This window comes from Salvelinus fontinalis, chromosome 7 (genome assembly GCF_029448725.1).
Source record: "Salvelinus fontinalis isolate EN_2023a chromosome 7, ASM2944872v1, whole genome shotgun sequence".
NCBI lineage: Eukaryota > Metazoa > Chordata > Actinopteri > Salmoniformes > Salmonidae > Salvelinus > Salvelinus fontinalis.
This window is the reverse complement of record NC_074671.1, coordinates 61,714,628-61,732,817: the sequence shown is the minus strand read 5'-3', so window position 1 is coordinate 61,732,817 and position 18,190 is coordinate 61,714,628. Positions and strand designations below refer to the sequence as shown.

The window sequence follows — 18,190 nt, the reverse complement described above, 5'->3', positions numbered from 1 at the left end:
ACCCGCAGCCACTCCTTACAGTTATAGGGGCGAATCCTAACTTCATTGATGTATTGAAGTGAAAATTCAACTTAAGTGGAGGTTTCAGTGCTTAGAAATGGAAGTGGAAGTGGAAGTGGAGGTAGATGTCTCACCTGTGTGCGGTTGAAGGCCACCCTGGCGAACACAGCCTGAGAGACGCTGGCCCTCTTCAGCTCCTCTCTGACCTGATGGTAGATGTCCGGACAGACCTCCACGGTCGACGGATTCATCCCAGGATCGGTGAGGCCTCCTGGGGCTTTGCAGGAGCGTGGGATGGGTGGGTGGTTGAGGAACTGTTGGTGCTGCTGCTGGTGGAGGGCCTGCGGACCGTGCTGGTGGGCTAGCAGGCGGCTAACAGCTAGCTGCTGGTTGATGAGGTGGGCCATGGCCAGTTGTTGCCTGACCATCTGAGGGCTGAGCTGGGGGGAGAGGAGACCGCCCGGGCCAAGTAAGGGTTGGAGGGAGGCCGGAGGAACGGGAGGGGGCGCCTGGCCTCTGGGCGGTGGGCTGTGGTGGTGCTGGCCATGGGGTGAGTGCTGCTGAGACGGGTGGGGGAGGGCCTGTTGCTGGCTGGGGGTTTGGGGGTCCCCTAGTCCAACCTTAAGGGGTAACCCTCCAAGCTGGTTTGGTGGGGTCAGGTGAGAGGGGGGGCGCTGTCCCAGGCCACATACATCTGACATGCTGTCCCTCTCCACTGCAGATACAAACAGACAAACAGACATGGTGGTGACAGGAGGTCTGAAGAGCTCTCAATACCATCTATATACAGGAGATGACATGGTGGTGACAGGAGGTCTGAAGAGCTCTCAATACCATCTATATACAGGAGATGACATGGTGGTGACAGGAGGTCTGAAGAGCTGTATATACAGGAGATGACATGGTGGTGACAGGAGGTCTGAAGAGCTCTCAATACCATCTATATACAGGAGATGACATGGTGGTGACAGGAGGTCTGAAGAGCTCTCTATACCATCTATATACAGGAGATGACATGGTGGTGACAGGAGGTCTGAAGAGCTCTCAATACCATCTATATACAGGAGATGACATGGGGGTGACAGGAGGTCTGAAGAGCTCTCTACACCATCTATATACAGGAGATGACATGGTGATGACAGGAGGTCTGAAGAGCTCTCTATACCATCTATATACAGGAGATGACATGGTGGTGACAGGAGGTCTGAAGAGCTCTCAATACCATCTATATACAGGAGATGACATGGGGGTGACAGGAGGTCTGAAGAGCTCTCTACACCATCTATATACAGGAGATGACATGGTGATGACAGGAGGTCTGAAGAGCTCTCTATACCATCTATATACAGGAGATGACATGGTGGTGACAGGAGGTCTGAAGAGCTCTCTACACCATCTATATACAGGAGATGACATGGGGGTTACAGGAGGTCTGAAGAGCTCTCTATACCATCTATATACAGGAGATGACATGGTGGTGACAGGAGGTCTGAAGAGCTCTCAATACCATCTATATACAGGAGATGACATGGTGGTGACAGGAGGTCTGAAGAGCTGTATATACAGGAGATGACATGGTGGTGACAGGAGGTCTGAAGAGCTCTCAATACCATCTATATACAGGATATGACATGGTGGTGACAGGAGGTCTGAAGAGCTCTCTATACCATCTATATACAGGAGATGACATGGTGGTGACAGGAGGTCTGAAGAGCTCTCAATACCATCTATATACAGGAGATGACATGGTGGTGACAGGAGGTCTGAAGAGCTCTCAATACCATCTATATACTGTTTAGATACTATATATATATATATTCAGGTAATTGGTGTTCCTTCCAACTCACCTTTAATATCAGGTTTATCCCGTCCTGACCACATCTTCTCCAGGTATTCACCTGTAGTGAAGTCACATGCTATATATCAGACTGGTTAACAAAACGATACACTTATACAGTACAGTACAACACAGTTGGTAGGTTACACAGCATTCAACTACATCCATATTTTATCCTTGTATTTATCCATCCATCCAGCCATGCAATTGACATCAACAGAAGGTCCTAAGACTGACAAGTAGATCCTCCAATCAGATTCTGAGGTAACTACGCTAATCCAATGGGAACGTCCCATTCCCCGTTTTACATCATCTGGAGGGCTGCAGTGTGTTTGTCTTTTGGGTCCGCAGAGCAGAACAGAACTAATACTCTGGGCTGTAGGGAACCTGATCCTCCCTCCCCTGTCAGACCACAGGCACCATTTATCTCCTCTCCCACTTCTCCCTGTGTTTGTGGTCTGGTGTCAACTTTGATCTGCCTCCATGTTGGAATGACACCGTTAAACAGGGAGGAGGGAGAAAGAGGAGGGTTTACACGGTCTGCTATGAGGTCCAAGTGTGTGTGCATCCATATGTGTGCATGCACTCTGTATGTGTTGTGTGTGTGTGCCATGCCCCTGTGTGTGTGTGTGTGTGTGTGTGTGTGTGTGTGTGTGTGTGTGTGTGTGTGTGTGTGTGTGTGTGTGTGTGTGTGTGTGTGTGTGTGTATGTGTGTGTGCCCGAGCCCCTGCGTGTGTGTGTGTGTGACGTTTCCCTGAGTGTGTGTGTTTGTATGTGTGTGTGACGTTCCCCTGAGTGTTTGTGTGACGTTTCCCTGTATGTGTGTGTGTGTGTGTGTGTGTGAGACGTTTCCCTGAGTGTGTGTGTGTGTGCGACGTTACCCTGAGTGTGTGTGTGTGTGTGTGTGTGTGTGTGTGTGTGTGTGTGTGTGTGTGTGTGTGTGTGTGTGTGTGTGTGTGTGTGTGTGTGTGTGTGTGTGTGTGACGTTTCCCGGCGTGTGTGTGTGTGTGTGTGTGTGTGTGTGTGTGTGTGTGTGTGTGTGTGTGTGTGTGTGTGACGTTTTTCCCGGCGTGTGTGTGTGTGTGTGTGTGTGTGTGTGTGTGTGACGTTTCTCCCGGCGTGTGTGTGTGTGTGTGTGTGTGTGTGTGTGTGTGTGTGTGTGTGTGTGTGTGTGTGTGTGTGTGTGTGTGTGTGTGCGTGCGTGTGCGTGTGTGTGTGTGTGTGTGTGTGTGTGATGTTTCCCTGTGTGTGTGTGTGTGTGTGTGTGTGTGTGTGTGTGTGTGTGTGTGTGTGTGTGTGTGTGTGTGTGTGTGTGTGTGTGTGTGTGTGTGTGTGTGTGTGTGTGTGTGTGTGTGTGTGTGTGTGTGTGTGTGTGTGTGTGTGTGTGTGTGTGTGTGTGAGAGAGACGTTTCCCTGAGTATGTGTGTAAGGGGATCTCCCAGTGTGGAGTGGCTGGCGGCTGCTTCTGATTAGAGGCTGACAGTGTTTGGTTTTCTCTGCAATATTAAGGGTGACATTAAAAGATTATGTAAACCATGATGGGGTCTCTATAGATCTGTCTCTAATACCATGCATCATGGTGGGGTCTCTAGTCTCTATAGAGCTGTCTCTAATACCATGCATCATGGTGGGGTCTCTAGTCTCTATAGATCTGTCTCTAATACCATGCATCATGGTGGGGTCTCTAGTCTCTATAGAGCTGTCTCTAATACCATGCATCATGGTGGGGTCTCTAGTCTCTATAGAGGTGTCTCTAATACCATGCATCATGGTGGGATCTCTATAGAGCTGTCTCTAATACCATGCATCATGGTGGGGTCTCTAGTCTCTATAGATCTGTCTCTAATACCATGCATCATGGTGGGGTCTCTAGTCTCTATAGATCTGTCTCTAATACCATGCATCATGGTGGGGTCTCTAGTCTCTATAGAGCTGTCTGTAATACCATGCATCATGGTGGGGTCTCTAGTCTCTATAGATCTGTCTCTAATACCATGCATCATGGTGGGGTCTCTAGTCTCTATAGAGCTGTCTCTAATACCATGCATCATGGTGGGGTCTCTAGTCTCTATAGAGCTGTCTGTAATACCATGCATCATGGTGGGGTCTCTAGTCTCTATAGATTTGTCTCTAATACCATGCATCATGGTGGGGTCTCTATAGAGCTCTCTATTACCATGCATCATGGTGGGGTCTCTAGTCTCTATAGATCTGTCTCTAATACCATGCATCATGGTGAGGTCTCTAGTCTCTATAGAGCTGTCTCTAATACCATGCATCATGGTGGGGTCTCTAGTCTCTATAGATCTGTCTGTAATACCATGCATCATGGTGGGGTCTCTAGTCTCTATAGATCTGTCTCTAATACCATGCATCATGGTGGGGTCTCTAGTCTCTATAGAGCTGTCTCTAATACCATGCATCATGGTGGGGTCTCTATAGAGCTCTCTATTACCATGCATCATGGTGGGGTCTCTAGTCTCTATAGATCTGTCTCTAATACCATGCATCATGGTGGGGTCTCTAGTCTCTATAGAGCTGTCTCTAATACCATGCATCATGGTGGGGTCTCTAGTCTCTATAGATCTGTCTGTAATACCATGCATCATGGTGGGGTCTCTAGTCTCTATAGATCTGTCTCTAATACCATGCATCATGGTGGGGTCTCTAGTCTCTATAGAGCTGTCTCTAATACCATGCATCATGGTGGGGTCTCTAGTCTCTATAGATCTGTCTGTAATACCATGCATCATGGTGGGGTCTCTAGTCTCTATAGAGCTGTCTCTAATACCATGCATCATGGTGGGGTCTCTAGTCTCTATAGAGCTGTCTCTAATACCATGCATCATGGTGGGGTCTCTAGTCTCTATAGAGCTGTCTCTAATACCATGCATCATGGTGGGATCTCTATAGAGCTGTCTCTAATACCATGCATCATGGTGGGGTCTCTAGTCTCTATAGATCTGTCTCTAATACCATGCATCATGGTGGGGTCTCTAGTCTCTATAGAGCTCTATATTACCATGCATCATGGTGGGATCTCTAGTCTCTATAGATCTGTCTCTAATACCATGCATCATGGTGGAGTCTCTAGTCTCTATAGAGCTGTCTCTAATACCATGCATCATGATGGGGTCTCTAGTCTCTATAGATCTGTCTCTAATACCATGCATCATGATGGGGTCTCTATAGAGCTGACTCTAATACCATGCATCATGGTGGGGTTTCTAGTCTCTATAGAGCTGTCTCTAATACCATGCATCATGGTGGGGTCTCTAGTCTCTATAGATCTGTCTCTAATACCATGCATCATGGTGGGGTCTCTAGTCTCTATAGAGCTGTCTCTAATACCATACATCATGGTGGGGTCTCTAGTCTCTATAGATCTGTCTCTAATACCATGCATCATGGTGGGGTCTCTAGTCTCTATAGAGCTGTCTGTAATACCATGCATCATGGTGCGGTCTCTAGTCTCTATAGATCTGTCTCTAATACCATGCATCATGGTGGGGTCTCTAGTCTCTATAGAGCTGTCTCTAATACCATGCATCATGGTGGGGTCTCTAGTCTCTATAGAGCTGTCTCTAATACCATGCATCATGGTGGGATCTCTAGTCTCTATAGAGCTGTCTCTAATACCATGCATCATGGTGGGGTCACTAGTCTCTATAGAGCTGTCTCTAATACCATGCATCATGGTGGGATCTCTATAGAGCTGTCTCTAATACCATGCATCATGGTGGGGTCTCTAGTCTCTATAGATCTGTCTCTAATACCATGCATCATGGTGGGATCTCTATAGAGCTGTCTCTAATACCATGCATCATGATGGGGTCTCTAGTCTCTATAGAGCTGTCTCTAATACCATGCATCATGGTGGGATCTCTATAGAGCTGTCTCTAATACCATGCATCATGGTGGGGTCTCTAGTCTCTATAGATCTGTCTCTAATACCATGCATCATGGTGGGATCTCTAGTCTCTATAGATCTGTCTCTAATACCATGCATCATGGTGGAGTCTCTAGTCTCTATAGAGCTGTCTCTAATACCATGCATGATGGTGGGGTCTCTAGTCTCTATAGAGCTGTCTCTAATACCATGCATCATGGTGGGGTCTCTAGTCTCTATAGATCTGTCTCTAATACTATGCATCATGGTGGGGTCTCTAGTCTCTATAGAGCTGTCTCTAATACCATGCATCATGGTGGGGTCTCTAGTCTCTATAGATCTGTCTCTAATACCATGCATCATGGTGGGGTCTCTAGTCTCTATAGAGCTGTCTGTAATACCATGCATCATGGTGCGGTCTCTAGTCTCTATAGATCTGTCTCTAATACCATGCATCATGGTGGGGTCTCTAGTCTCTATAGAGCTGTCTCTAATACCATGCATCATGGTGGGGTCTCTAGTCTCTATAGATCTGTCTCTAATACCATGCATCATGGTGGGGTCTCTAGTCTCTATAGAGCTGTCTGTAATACCATGCATCATGGTGCGGTCTCTAGTCTCTATAGATCTGTTTTTAATACCATGCATCATGGTGGGATCTCTATAGAGCTGTCTCTAATCCCATGCATCATGGTGGGGTCTCTAGTCTCTATAGAGCTGTCTCTAATACCATGCATCATGGTAGGATCTCTATAGAGCTGTCTCTACAACCATGCATCATGGTGGGGTCTCTAGTCTCTATAGAGCTGTCTCTAATACCATGCATCATGGTGGGGTCTCTAGTCTCTATAGATCTGTCTCTAATACCATGCATCATGGTGGGGTCTCTAGTCTCTATAGAGCTCTATATTACCATGCATCATGGTGGGGTCTCTAGTCTCTATAGTAGTGCTGTATCTCCTATAAGCAGACAGTGTGTATGGACTTAAAGGAAAATCATTATTCCCCTGTTGATACAGTCCCAAAACGTTTTGCAGGTCAGCAGTCAAGTTTTCAAGATATTGGACTTTTAAGAACCAAACTGCAAAACGCATCATCATCATGATGTGGCCGATGACAGTTTGCTTCTTGAAAGTCCAATATCTTGAAAACTTGACTGCTGACCTGCAAAACGTTTTGGGACTGTATCAACAGTGGACTAATAAAAAAATAAACCAAAATATCGTTTTTGAGCTATAGGGCGGCAGGTGACCCACCACAATCAAGTCTTGCTTTAGGCCCCCAAAAGCTTGAGCCGACACTACTCAAGAGCAAATGATAACTGTCTGCTGAAAGAAGGGCCCAACACTTGGGTCAACTCAAGGACTTACAGTTAGGATCCCAGCCAATGACAGGCAATGTTATAGAGGAGAGGCATAGAGGAAGGTGCTAATGGCATCTTATTGTCCATGTGGGGTGTGTAAGGTTACGGGAGCCAAGAGGGGACACACCTCACCTTGAATCCTTTTGTACTTCTTGTACCAGCGGCCAAACTCCTGGCACTTGGAGGTGGACACGTTGGCATAGTATGAGCTGTTGACTATGGCAGAGATCATACTCTGATGAGAGAGAGAGAGAGAGAGAGAGAGAGAGAGAGAGAGAGAGAGAGAGAGAGAGAGAGAGAGAGAGAGAGAGAGAGAGAATATAGTGTGTGTTTTAGTGGATGTGTACTGTGTAATACTAGACCTATTGGGACCTGGAGCACCACAACACAGTCACATACTGTATAGACTGGAGCACCACAACACAGTCACATACTGTATGGACTGGAGCACCACAACACAGTCACATACTGTATGGACTGGAACACCATAACACAGTCACATACTGTATGGACTGGAGCACCACAACACAGTCACATACTGTATGGACTGGAACACCACAACACGGTCACATACTGTATAGACTGGAACACCACAACACGGTCACATACTGTATAGACTGGAACACCACAACACAGTCACATACTGTATAGACTGGAACACCACAACACAGTCACATACTGTATGGACTGGAACACCACAACACAGTCACATACTGTATGGACTGGAGCACCACAACACAGTCACATACTGTATGGACTGGAGCACCACAACACAGTCACATACTGTATGGACTGGAACACCACAACACAGTCACATACGGTAGAAAACAGATCTGTGTTGTTGTTTTGGAATCTGTATAGAGGAAGTCATGTGTCATTTGAACACCATGTAAGAAAAGCACACCACTTTCTGCAGCTAATGAAAAACAATCTAAGCCAGAGACTAAGATACATAACATGACATGACATAACATAAGATGACATAAGATGCTACCAGAGAGAGAGGGCCCTCTTGGCACATGATTCCCCACCACTATAAGGCTAATATGAACATTTTGAAAATCTTGGCTCTCTCTAATTCTCTACTTCTCTCTTTCTTTCTCTCTCTCGGAGGACCTGAGCCCTAGGACCAAACGTCAGGACTACCGGGCATGATGACTCCTTGCTGTCCCCAGTCCACCTGGCCTTGCTGCTATTCCAGTTTCATCTGTTCTGCCTGCCCTACCTGTCCCAGACCTGCTGTTTTCAACTCTTAATGATCGGCTATGAAAAGCCAACTGACATTTATTCCTGATTATTATTTGACCATGCTTGTCACTTATGAACATTTTGAACATCTTGGCCATGTTCTGTTATAATCTCCACCCGGCACAGCCAGAAGAGGACTGGCCACCACTCATAGCCTGGTTCCTCTCTAGGTTTCTTCCTAGGTTTTGGCCTTTCTAGGGAGTTTTTCCTAGCCACCGTGCTTCTACACCTGCATTGCTTGCTGTTTGGGGTTTTAGGCTGGGTTTCTGTACAGCATTTCGAGATATTAGCTGATGTACGAAGGGCTATATAAAATAAACTTGATTTAATACAATGCAGTACAACCTAAGTCAGAGACTAAGTTGCATGACATGACATGACATAAGCTGCTACCTGAGAGAGAGGGCACTCCTTGGCCAGGGAACTCTGGTTCATCTCCTTCAGTAGCTCTTTGAGGGCGTTCCTCACCGTAGCGTGGTTCCACTGCTCTGACGGCAGATCCTCCAGCCTGGAAAAGCTGGAACCAGGGTTGGATTCATTACCACATGCAAGGGAAAACATTTGAAAACATTGTGCAATGGAAAAAATATATAATTTATTATTGGACAACTTCACATAGTCGCTCCCTCTTTCAGTCAGTTTGATGCCTAATAAACACAACCCTGAGACACTAATACAAAACTTCCTGTTTGACATATAACAACATAACAACAATAGGGTCATTCTCACAAAACTCATTTGACCCAATAATTCTCAAGTGTCATTTTTCACCTCTTGGATCACTGAGATTAGAACCTGTACTATCTATTTTGTAATTATTATTATGTTTTTGGATCAAATACTATGCATTTTACCATCATTTCCACAAAATTATAATTAGCGTAACAGTCCAAAAAAGTAATAAACAAAACAATTTCTAATATTTTTTTACATCGCTACCCTAATGAAAAGGCCTAAGTTTAACATAACACTGAAAATATGTCAAATGAAACTATAAAATAAAATCTGACTTTTTCCCAATTTGAGCTTTTTAGCCATGTTGGTAATGAGAAGGCCAAGTGGGGTAAAACGGGTGTTTGAGAATAAGAACCTCGTTCTGAAGGCATACAAACAAATACATTAATTGAACTTCTACTACTCCTCTAGATGATGCATCATGGGTGAATAAAACTTTATTTAAAAACTGATTGGAGTTTTTACAGGAACTTGAAAAAGTGTTACGGTAATGAGACACATGTTTGCACGTAATACATATTATAGTTTAATGTACTTCAACTAGTATACAATTTTTATGCTTTATGGACAAACTACAGCAACCTAATTTTGTTTTTTATTCAAATAAGTTTGGCTTTTCTGAAGTAAAATTGTATGAAATTACCAGAGAATCTAATTTGGACACATTTGGGCTGAAAATACAGAAAATTCCAGCGAAAATGTAAAATCTATTTTTTTTTAAGTCACTGGCCAAAAAGTAGACATCTTAGTCCTCAGAATGATTTATGATTTTTGCTTTAGACATGTTTAAAACTGGTTTCATGAGGATCGCCCAATGAGGTGGCAGGTAGCCTCATGGTTAGAGCGTTGGGCCACTAACCGAAAGGTCTCTGGTTTGAATACCCAAGCCACAAGGTGAAAATCTGTCAATATGCCCTTGAGGAACGAACTTAACCCTAATTTGCTCCAGGGGCGCCGTACTACTATGGCTGACCCTGTAAAACAACACATTCCACTGCACCTATTTAGTGTATGTGTTGTCATCCTGGTGCCAGCTAACCTGATATCAAACAGTGGCCATAATGATAGCGAGACTATCTACTCCTATCAACAAAGTCATAACCAGGGTGGATTGTTATAGTGTGCTGTGGTACTACCATGGTAACACTATTAAACAAAGATTATTGACGGTTACCATTACCCACTGTTGATAAGTGACTCACTGTAAATGCAGGTTAGCGTTTTTCATCATGAATGTTGTTCTGGAGGCAGCTCTGCAGAGTGCTCACTAGCTGGCTGTCATAAAGTCATAAAATCTGAATTTAAACCTTATCTCTAACCTTAACCACACTGCTAACCCTAATGCCTGAATCTAATCTTAACCACAATGCTAACCCTAATACCTGAACCTAACCTTAACCACACTGCTAACCCTAATGCCTGAACCTAACCTTAACTTAAGATCAAAAAGCTGCATTTTTGTTTTCATACATTTTTACAATATTTCCAATTTTGCCTTTGCAGCTGGCCTATCTAGCGGAAACGGCTCAGTTCTGCCTCCAGGACAAGACTCATCCCAATAAACCTGCTTTTCAAATCAATAAACCTGCTCTCTCCCCGCCCCTCTCACTCTCACTCTCACTCTCACACACACACACACACACACACACACACACACACACACACACACACACACACACACACACACACACACACACACACACACACACACACACACACACACACACACACACACACACACACACACACACACACACACACACACACACTCCCCTCTGTCCCCACTGACCTCTGCAGTAGGATGCGGAGGGTAACCATGTGATAGACGTCCAGCAGCATGTCGGCGACGGTGGCCTCGGGGGCATCAGTCAGGTAGTGGATGGGCATGGGGTTCCAGCGGCCCACTTTGATGATGCCTGGAGGGGAGACAGAACAATGATGTCATCAACATGCTGCCGTTTTCAGTTTATACACATTCACCTGGGGGTTAATCTCTTAAGGTTGCTGAAGACGACAAAGTCTGTATATGTGAAAACCTAGATATAATGTTTCTATATTTTAATCAGCGGCTGTAAAACTCACGGTTTAACAATGAGAGATAAAGATAGAGATAAAGAGATAAAGAGTGTTATCTATTAATGCATTATCAGCCTGGGGAAGAGGCACCGACCTGATTCCCCACATCTATCAACCCTAACCCTTATCAGCCTGGGGAAGAAACACAGAGACCCAGCAAAGCCTTTTATAGCAGGGATATACGTGCAAGAGACAACATCACTGATGGACAGGACAGGCCAAGGCTGGAGATTGCGTCACACGCCAATTAATACCGCCCCCATTAAAATGAATGATTGTTAAATTAACCCAAATAGATATCTCTGGATCTAAAGACAGGTGAGTTAATATATATACATCATGTAGAGAGCTTTGAGAGATATCTCTGGATCTAAAGACAGGTGAGTTCATAGATATACATCATATAGAGAGCTCTGAGAGATATCTCCAGATCTAAAGACAGGTGAGTTCATAGATATACATCATATAGAGAGCTCTGAGAGATATCTCCAGATCTAAAGACAGGTGAGTTCATAGATATACATCATATAGAGAGCTCTGAGAGATATCTCCAGATCTAAAGACAGGTGAGTATTAAGGAAATAGGGGATGACTAGAAATGGGCATCAGGACATAGACTTTCATTTTGAATTGGTCGCTTATCGCTCCCGATCTAGAGCGTTTCCATTATTCATTGAACGGTCTTGTGGCTGAGCATAGAACTATAGAAATTGAACCACATCCAAACAGAGATAAAATAAGGGCATTACAAAGTATGAAATGACAGTGATTTAAGTAAGACCCATGCCTGCTTGCCTACACAGTGCTGGTTCAACAGAAAAGAAAATAAGAAAAGTCTTCCCCTATATAGACACTGCATCTGACAATGAGACCCCACCCCCTCTCTCCCTCTGCATCTGAAATGCATCCTGGGATGTGTACACAGACACATTCCCGTGTCCTTCCTCAAGACCAGGGCTGGAACAGCTAAACTAAACAAGGCTAATCACATTAGGATCAGGGGAATCAAACACAGATAGCCCCGGCCTGCCAGCCTCCATCTGCAATAGTGTGAGTGTGTGAGTGTGCGTGAGTGTGCGTGTGTGTGTGTGTGTGTGTGTGTGTGTGTGTGTGTGTGTGTGTGTGTGTGTGTGTGTGTGTGTGTGTGTGTGTGTGTGTGTGTGTGTGTGTGTGTGTGTGTGTGTGTGTGTGTGTGTGAAAGACACACAATGGACACAGTGGTATTTGGTAAAAATGGATCAGAAGTAGTATTGCTCATAATGTTAGTTCTGGAGCTATGACCAGGTCAATGTCACATGTTGTTCTGACCTGCCGACCAGCTCAATGTCACATGTTGTAATGACCTGCCGACCAGCTCAATGTCACATGTTGTAATGACCTGCCGACCAGCTCAATGTCACATGTTGTAATGACCTGCCGACCAGCTCAATGTCACATGTTGTAATGACCTGCAGACCAGCTCAATGTCACATGTTGTAATGACCTGCCGACCAGCTCAATGTCACATGTTGTAATGACCTGCCGACCAGCTCAATGTCACATGTTGTAATGACCTGCCGACCAGCTCAATGTCACATGTTGAAATGCAGCCTTGGTGTGACTGTTTTACTGTTGGAAGCAGACTTGGTGTGACTGTTTTACTGTTGTGGAGGGTTGGAAGCAGCCTTTGTGTGACTGTTTTACTGTTGGAAGCAGCCTTGGTGTGACTGTTTTACTGTTGGAAGCAGCCTTGGTGTGACTGTTCTACTGTTGTGGAGGGTTGGAAGCAGCCTTTGTGTGACTGTTTTACTGTTGGAAGCAGCCTTGGTGTGACTGTTTTACTGTTGTGGAGGGTTGGAAGCAGCCTTGGTGTGACTGTTTTACTGTTGGAAGCAGCCTTGGTGTGACTGTTTTACTGTTGTGGAGGGTTGGAAGCAGGCTTGGTGTGACTGTTTTACTGTTGTGGAGGGTTGGAAGCAGCCTTGGTGTGACTGTTTTACTGTTGGAAGCAGCCTTGGTGTGACTGTTTTACTGTTGGAAGCAGCCTTGGTGTGACTGTTTTACTGTTGGAAGCAGCCTTGGTGTGACTGTTTTACTGTTGTGGAGGGTTGGAAGCAGCCTTGGTGTGACTGTTTTACTGTTGTGGAGGGTTGGAAGCAGCCTTGGTGTGACTGTTTTACTGTTGGAAGCAGCCTTGGTGTGACTGTTTTACTGTTGGAAGCAGCCTTGGTGTGACTGTTTTACTGTTGGAAGCAGCCTTGGTGTGACTGTTTTACTGTTGGAAGCAGCCTAGGTGTGACTGTTTTACTGTTGTGGAGGGTTGGAAGCAGCCTTGGTGTGACTGTTTTACTGTTGGAAGCAGCCTAGGTGTGACTGTTTTACTGTTGGAAGCAGCCTTGGTGTGACTGTTTTACTGTTGGAAGCAGCCTTGGTGTGACTGTTTTACTGTTGTGGAGGGTTGGAAGCAGCCTTGGTGTGACTGTTTTACTGTTGGAAGCAGCCTTGGTGTGACTGTTTTACTGTTGTGGAGGGTTGGAAGCAGCCTTTGTGTGACTGTTTTACTGTTTTACTCGCACACACACTCCTGTCCTATCTGACTCACCTCTCGCCTGCACGGCTGAGTTGTGGGAGTAGCCCAGGGCCACGAGGGCTGTCTCCACCAGCTGGGTGAAGAGGATGTCCTTACGAACCAATACAAACTCAGCATGTCTGTCACCACGCCCATCCCCGTCAGAGACCACACCCCCAGACACGACCCCATCTACCTGCTCCACTACACAGTACACAGGGATCATCAGACCTAGAGAGAGAGAGAGAGAGAGAGAGAGAGAGAGAGAGAGAGAGAGAGAGAGAGAGAGAGAGAGAGAGAGAGAGAGAGAGAGGTGGAGGATGGAGAGAGATAGAGAGAGACAGGAGACAGGAGGAGGGGGAGAGAGAGACAGGGAGATGGGGGGAGAGAGAGGGGAGAAGTGGGGAGAGCGAGAGAGAGCGAGATAGAGACAGGGAGACAGGAGGGGAGGGAGAGAGAGAGAGGAGGGGAGATAAAGAAAGAGAGAGGACTGAGTGACAATAAACAACCTTCTCCATTACAGTAAGAAAGAAATGATGAATCCAATACAACCTGGGCTTGATATGAACACAGAGGGAGGGCTAGAAGATTAGCTCAGTTATTACTCAATAACTTATCATCATTTAGCAGACACTTATCCAGAGCAATTAAGGCTAAGTGCCTTGCTGAAGGGCACATCGACACATTCATCACTTAGTCTACTTTGGGATTTGAACCAGTGACCTTTCGGTTATTGTCCCAACGCTCTTAACTACTAAGCACTGACACACAGCACATATCAATGTCTTGCATAAAGCCATTTTCTGAACCACTCATAACAAATTAAGGACATCAGAATGATGTCTTTCACAGATAAAAAAAAAGAGACCAGTGAATAATTGTATAATTTGCATTAGTCATGAAACTGTGCCTTTTCCAAGCCTGAAACCCTCCATCATACTCAGCTAATCCTCAAGGACTAGTCACTTGGAGGAATCAATCAAGCTACTGATAGCACAACGACAAATCAACTCCAGGAAACCAAGTCTCATCAGGCACGCTATTCCCCATTAACTCAGCTAGGGAGTGTGTGTGTGTGTGTGTGTGTGTGTGTGTGTGTGTGTGTGTGTGTGTGTGTGTGTGTGTGTGTGTGTGTGTGTGTGTGTGTGTGTGTGTGTGTGTGTGTGTGTGTGTGTGTGTGTGTGTGTGTGTACGCACGCATTTGTGGAAGTGTGTGTGTATATGTCCCTACAAGTGAACATACAGTCTGTCTGTCTGTCCGTCCGTCCGTCCGTCCGTCCGTCCGTCCGTCCGTCCGTCTGTCCGTCTGTCTGTGTGTCTGTGTGTGAGTGGACGTGTTTAACTAGTAAATGAACAAAAGTTTGACCAACTGGGGACATTTTGTTGGTCCCCACAAGGTAAAATGCTATTTCTGGGGGGTTTAGGGTTAAGGTTAGAATTAATGTTAGGGTTAGAATTAGATTTATGGCTAGGGTTAAGGTTAGGGTTAAGGGTTAGGGAAAATAGGACTTTGAATGGTACTGAATTGTATGTCCCCACAAAGTTAGCTGCGCAAGACTGTGTGTGTGTCTGCTTGTGTATGTGTTCCTCTGTGTGTTCCCCTACCTCCGAGGGGCCGTAACGGGGTGCCGTTGAGGCGCGTGCGTGGACCCGTGGGGCTCCCGTTGACCTCCAAACGGCTCATCTTGCCCGGCGGGGGGGCGCAGGTGTCCGGGCTGTCCCCTCTCTGCTCGGGACTGTCCTGCAGACAGCGGCTCTCAGTACCAACACGCTCCATCTCCCTCCAACCTCCAGGAGGGACTCCCAACAGAGCGTATGGACCTGCAGACAGGGAAGAGAGAGAGAGAGGGAGAGAGAGAGAGAGAGAGAGAGAGAGAGAGAGAGAGAGAGAGAGAGAGAGAGGGAGAGAGAGAGGGAGAGAGAGAGAGAGAGAGAGGGAGAGGGAGAGAGAGAGAGGAAGAGAAAATAGAGGAGGCATTTGTTCTTTAGGACAAAGTTACAATTGAACATAGGCACTGAACTAGGATCAGTGTACCCTCCACTAAACTTAGTTGATCTAGTAGGAGTCTACAGGCAGCTATCTATATCTTACTGGTGTTGACATTGTGGAGACTCTATCAGATCAGGGTTTAAATAGTATCTGTTTTCTTTCAGATATGTTGAGCGTTTGGGTCAACTGATTTGCACTTTTGGGATGATTCCATTGGTCCCGTTGTGCTATATATATCTGTTGTTTAGCTGGAATGGAATGTGTGTATCCTGTTCATTTGACTGTGATACTGTATGTGGTTGTCTCACCTAGCTATCTTAAGATGAATGCACCTACTGTAAGTCACTCTGGATAAGAGCATATGCTAAATGACTCAAATGTTAAATGTAAATGTTTTACATACAGATCTCATATGACTGTGTTTAATTATTATTGTAAAAAAATATATTGATGTCACAAATGTAAAAGAAAAGTGTACATTTCACTGTAAAACCTGGCAGTACTACTTACTCTGAGAGTCAGGTGGATATTGTAGCATTTAACAAAACTATTTCATTATTTGTCTCTCTGAAATAAAAACATCAATGATAGATTTTAAACAAATACATGTGTGTTTTTGAACAACCCCATGCCAATATGAGATAGTGAAAAACACCAATCTGTTTCATCATTTCTTTAAACAATAAAAGCTCATTTCTCAACATTTATGAAAATTGATAAATAGCGTTTTGAAATGAAACCCTTCATCTGTATCAAACTCTCACACTGACCCCTTCATCTGTATCAAACTCTCACACTGACCCCTTCATCTGTATCAAACTCTCACACTGACCCCTTCATCTGTATCAAACTCTCACACTGACCCCTTCATCTGTATCAAAATCTCACACTGACTCCTTCATCTGTATCAAACTCTCACTCTGAGCTGACCCCTTCATCTGTATCAAACTCTCACACTGACCCCTTCATCTGTATCAAACTCTCACACTGAGCTGACTCCTTCATCTGTATCAAACTCTCACACTGACCCCTTCATCTGTATCAAACTCTCACTCTGAGCTGACCCCTTCATCTGTATCAAACTCTCACACTGAGCTGACCCCTTCATCTGTATCAAACTCTCACACTGAGCTGACTCCTTCATCTGTATCAAACTCTCACACTGACCCCTTCATCTGTATCAAACTCTCACACTGAGCTGACCCCTTCATCTGTATCAAACTCTCACACTGAACTGACCCCTTCATCTGTATCAAACTCTCACACTGACCCCTTCATCTGTATCAAACTCTCACACTGAGCTGACCCCTTCATCTGTATCAAACTCTCACACTGAGCTGACCCCTTCATCTGTATCAAACTCTCACACTGAGCTGACCCCTTCATCTGTATCAAACTCTCACACTGACCCCTTCATCTATATCAAACTCTCACACTGAGCTGACCCCTTCATCTGTATCAAACTCTCACACTGAGCTGACCCCTTCATCTGTATCAAACTCTCACACTGAGCTGACCACTTCATCTGTATCAAACTCTCACACTGAGCTGACACTTCATCTGTATCAAACTCTCACACTGAGCTCTCACACTGAGCTGACCCCTTCATCTGTATCAAACTCTCACACTGACCCCTTCATCTGTATCAAACTCTCACACTGAGCTGACCCCTTCATCTGTATCAAACTCTCACACTGAGCTGACCACTTCATCTGTATCAAACTCTCACACTGAGCTGACACTTCATCTGTATCAAACTCTCACACTGAGCTCTCACACTGAGCTGACCCCTTCATCTGTATCAAACTCTCACACTGACCCCTTCATCTGTATCAAACTCTCACACTGAGCTGACCCCTTCATCTGTATCAAACTCTCACACTGAGCTGACCCCTTCATCTGTATCAAACTCTCACACTGACCCCTTCATCTGTATCAAACTCTCACACTGAGCTGACCCCTTCATCTGTATCAAACTCTCACACTGACCCCTTCATCTGTATCAAACTCTCACACTGACCCCTTCACCTGTATCAAACTCTCACACTGAGCTGACCCTTCATCTGTATCAAACTCTCACACTGAGCTGACCCCTTCATCTGTATCAAACTCTCACACTGAGCTGACCCCTTCATCTGTATCAAACTCTCACACTGAGCTGACCCTTCATCTGTATCAAACTCTCACACTGACCCCTTCATCTGTATCAAACTCTCACACTGAGCTGACACTTCATCTGTATCAAACTCTCACTCTGAGCTGACCCCTTCATCTGTATCAAACTCTCACACTGACCACTTCATCTGTATCAAACTCTCACACTGAGCTGACCCTTCATCTGTATCAAACTCTCACACTGAGCTGACTCCTTCATCTGTATCAAACTCTCACACTGAGCTGACCCCTTCATCTGTATCAAACTCTCACACTGACCCCTTCATCTGTATCAAACTCTCACACTGACCCCTTCATCTGCATCAAACTCTCACACTGAGCTGACCCCT

The 18,190-nt window shown here is 45.3% G+C and overlaps 1 protein-coding gene across 1 annotated transcript in view; it reads right to left on the bottom strand.

Annotated features, from left to right (window-relative positions):
- Nucleotides 1-18,190, bottom strand: part of LOC129859960 (DNA-binding protein SATB2-like) — a 51,133-nt gene that overhangs the window by 22,121 nt on the left and 10,822 nt on the right. Inside the window, exons 2-8 of the mRNA XM_055930238.1 lie at nucleotides 15,302-15,517; nucleotides 13,730-13,927; nucleotides 10,862-10,988; nucleotides 8,731-8,854; nucleotides 7,222-7,324; nucleotides 1,848-1,898; nucleotides 135-715 (exon numbers count right to left, since the gene is read on the bottom strand). Of these exons, the coding sequence (XP_055786213.1) occupies nucleotides 135-715; nucleotides 1,848-1,898; nucleotides 7,222-7,324; nucleotides 8,731-8,854; nucleotides 10,862-10,988; nucleotides 13,730-13,927; nucleotides 15,302-15,517 (1,400 nt within the window). The remainder of the gene's footprint in view (nucleotides 1-134; nucleotides 716-1,847; nucleotides 1,899-7,221; nucleotides 7,325-8,730; nucleotides 8,855-10,861; nucleotides 10,989-13,729; nucleotides 13,928-15,301; nucleotides 15,518-18,190) is intronic.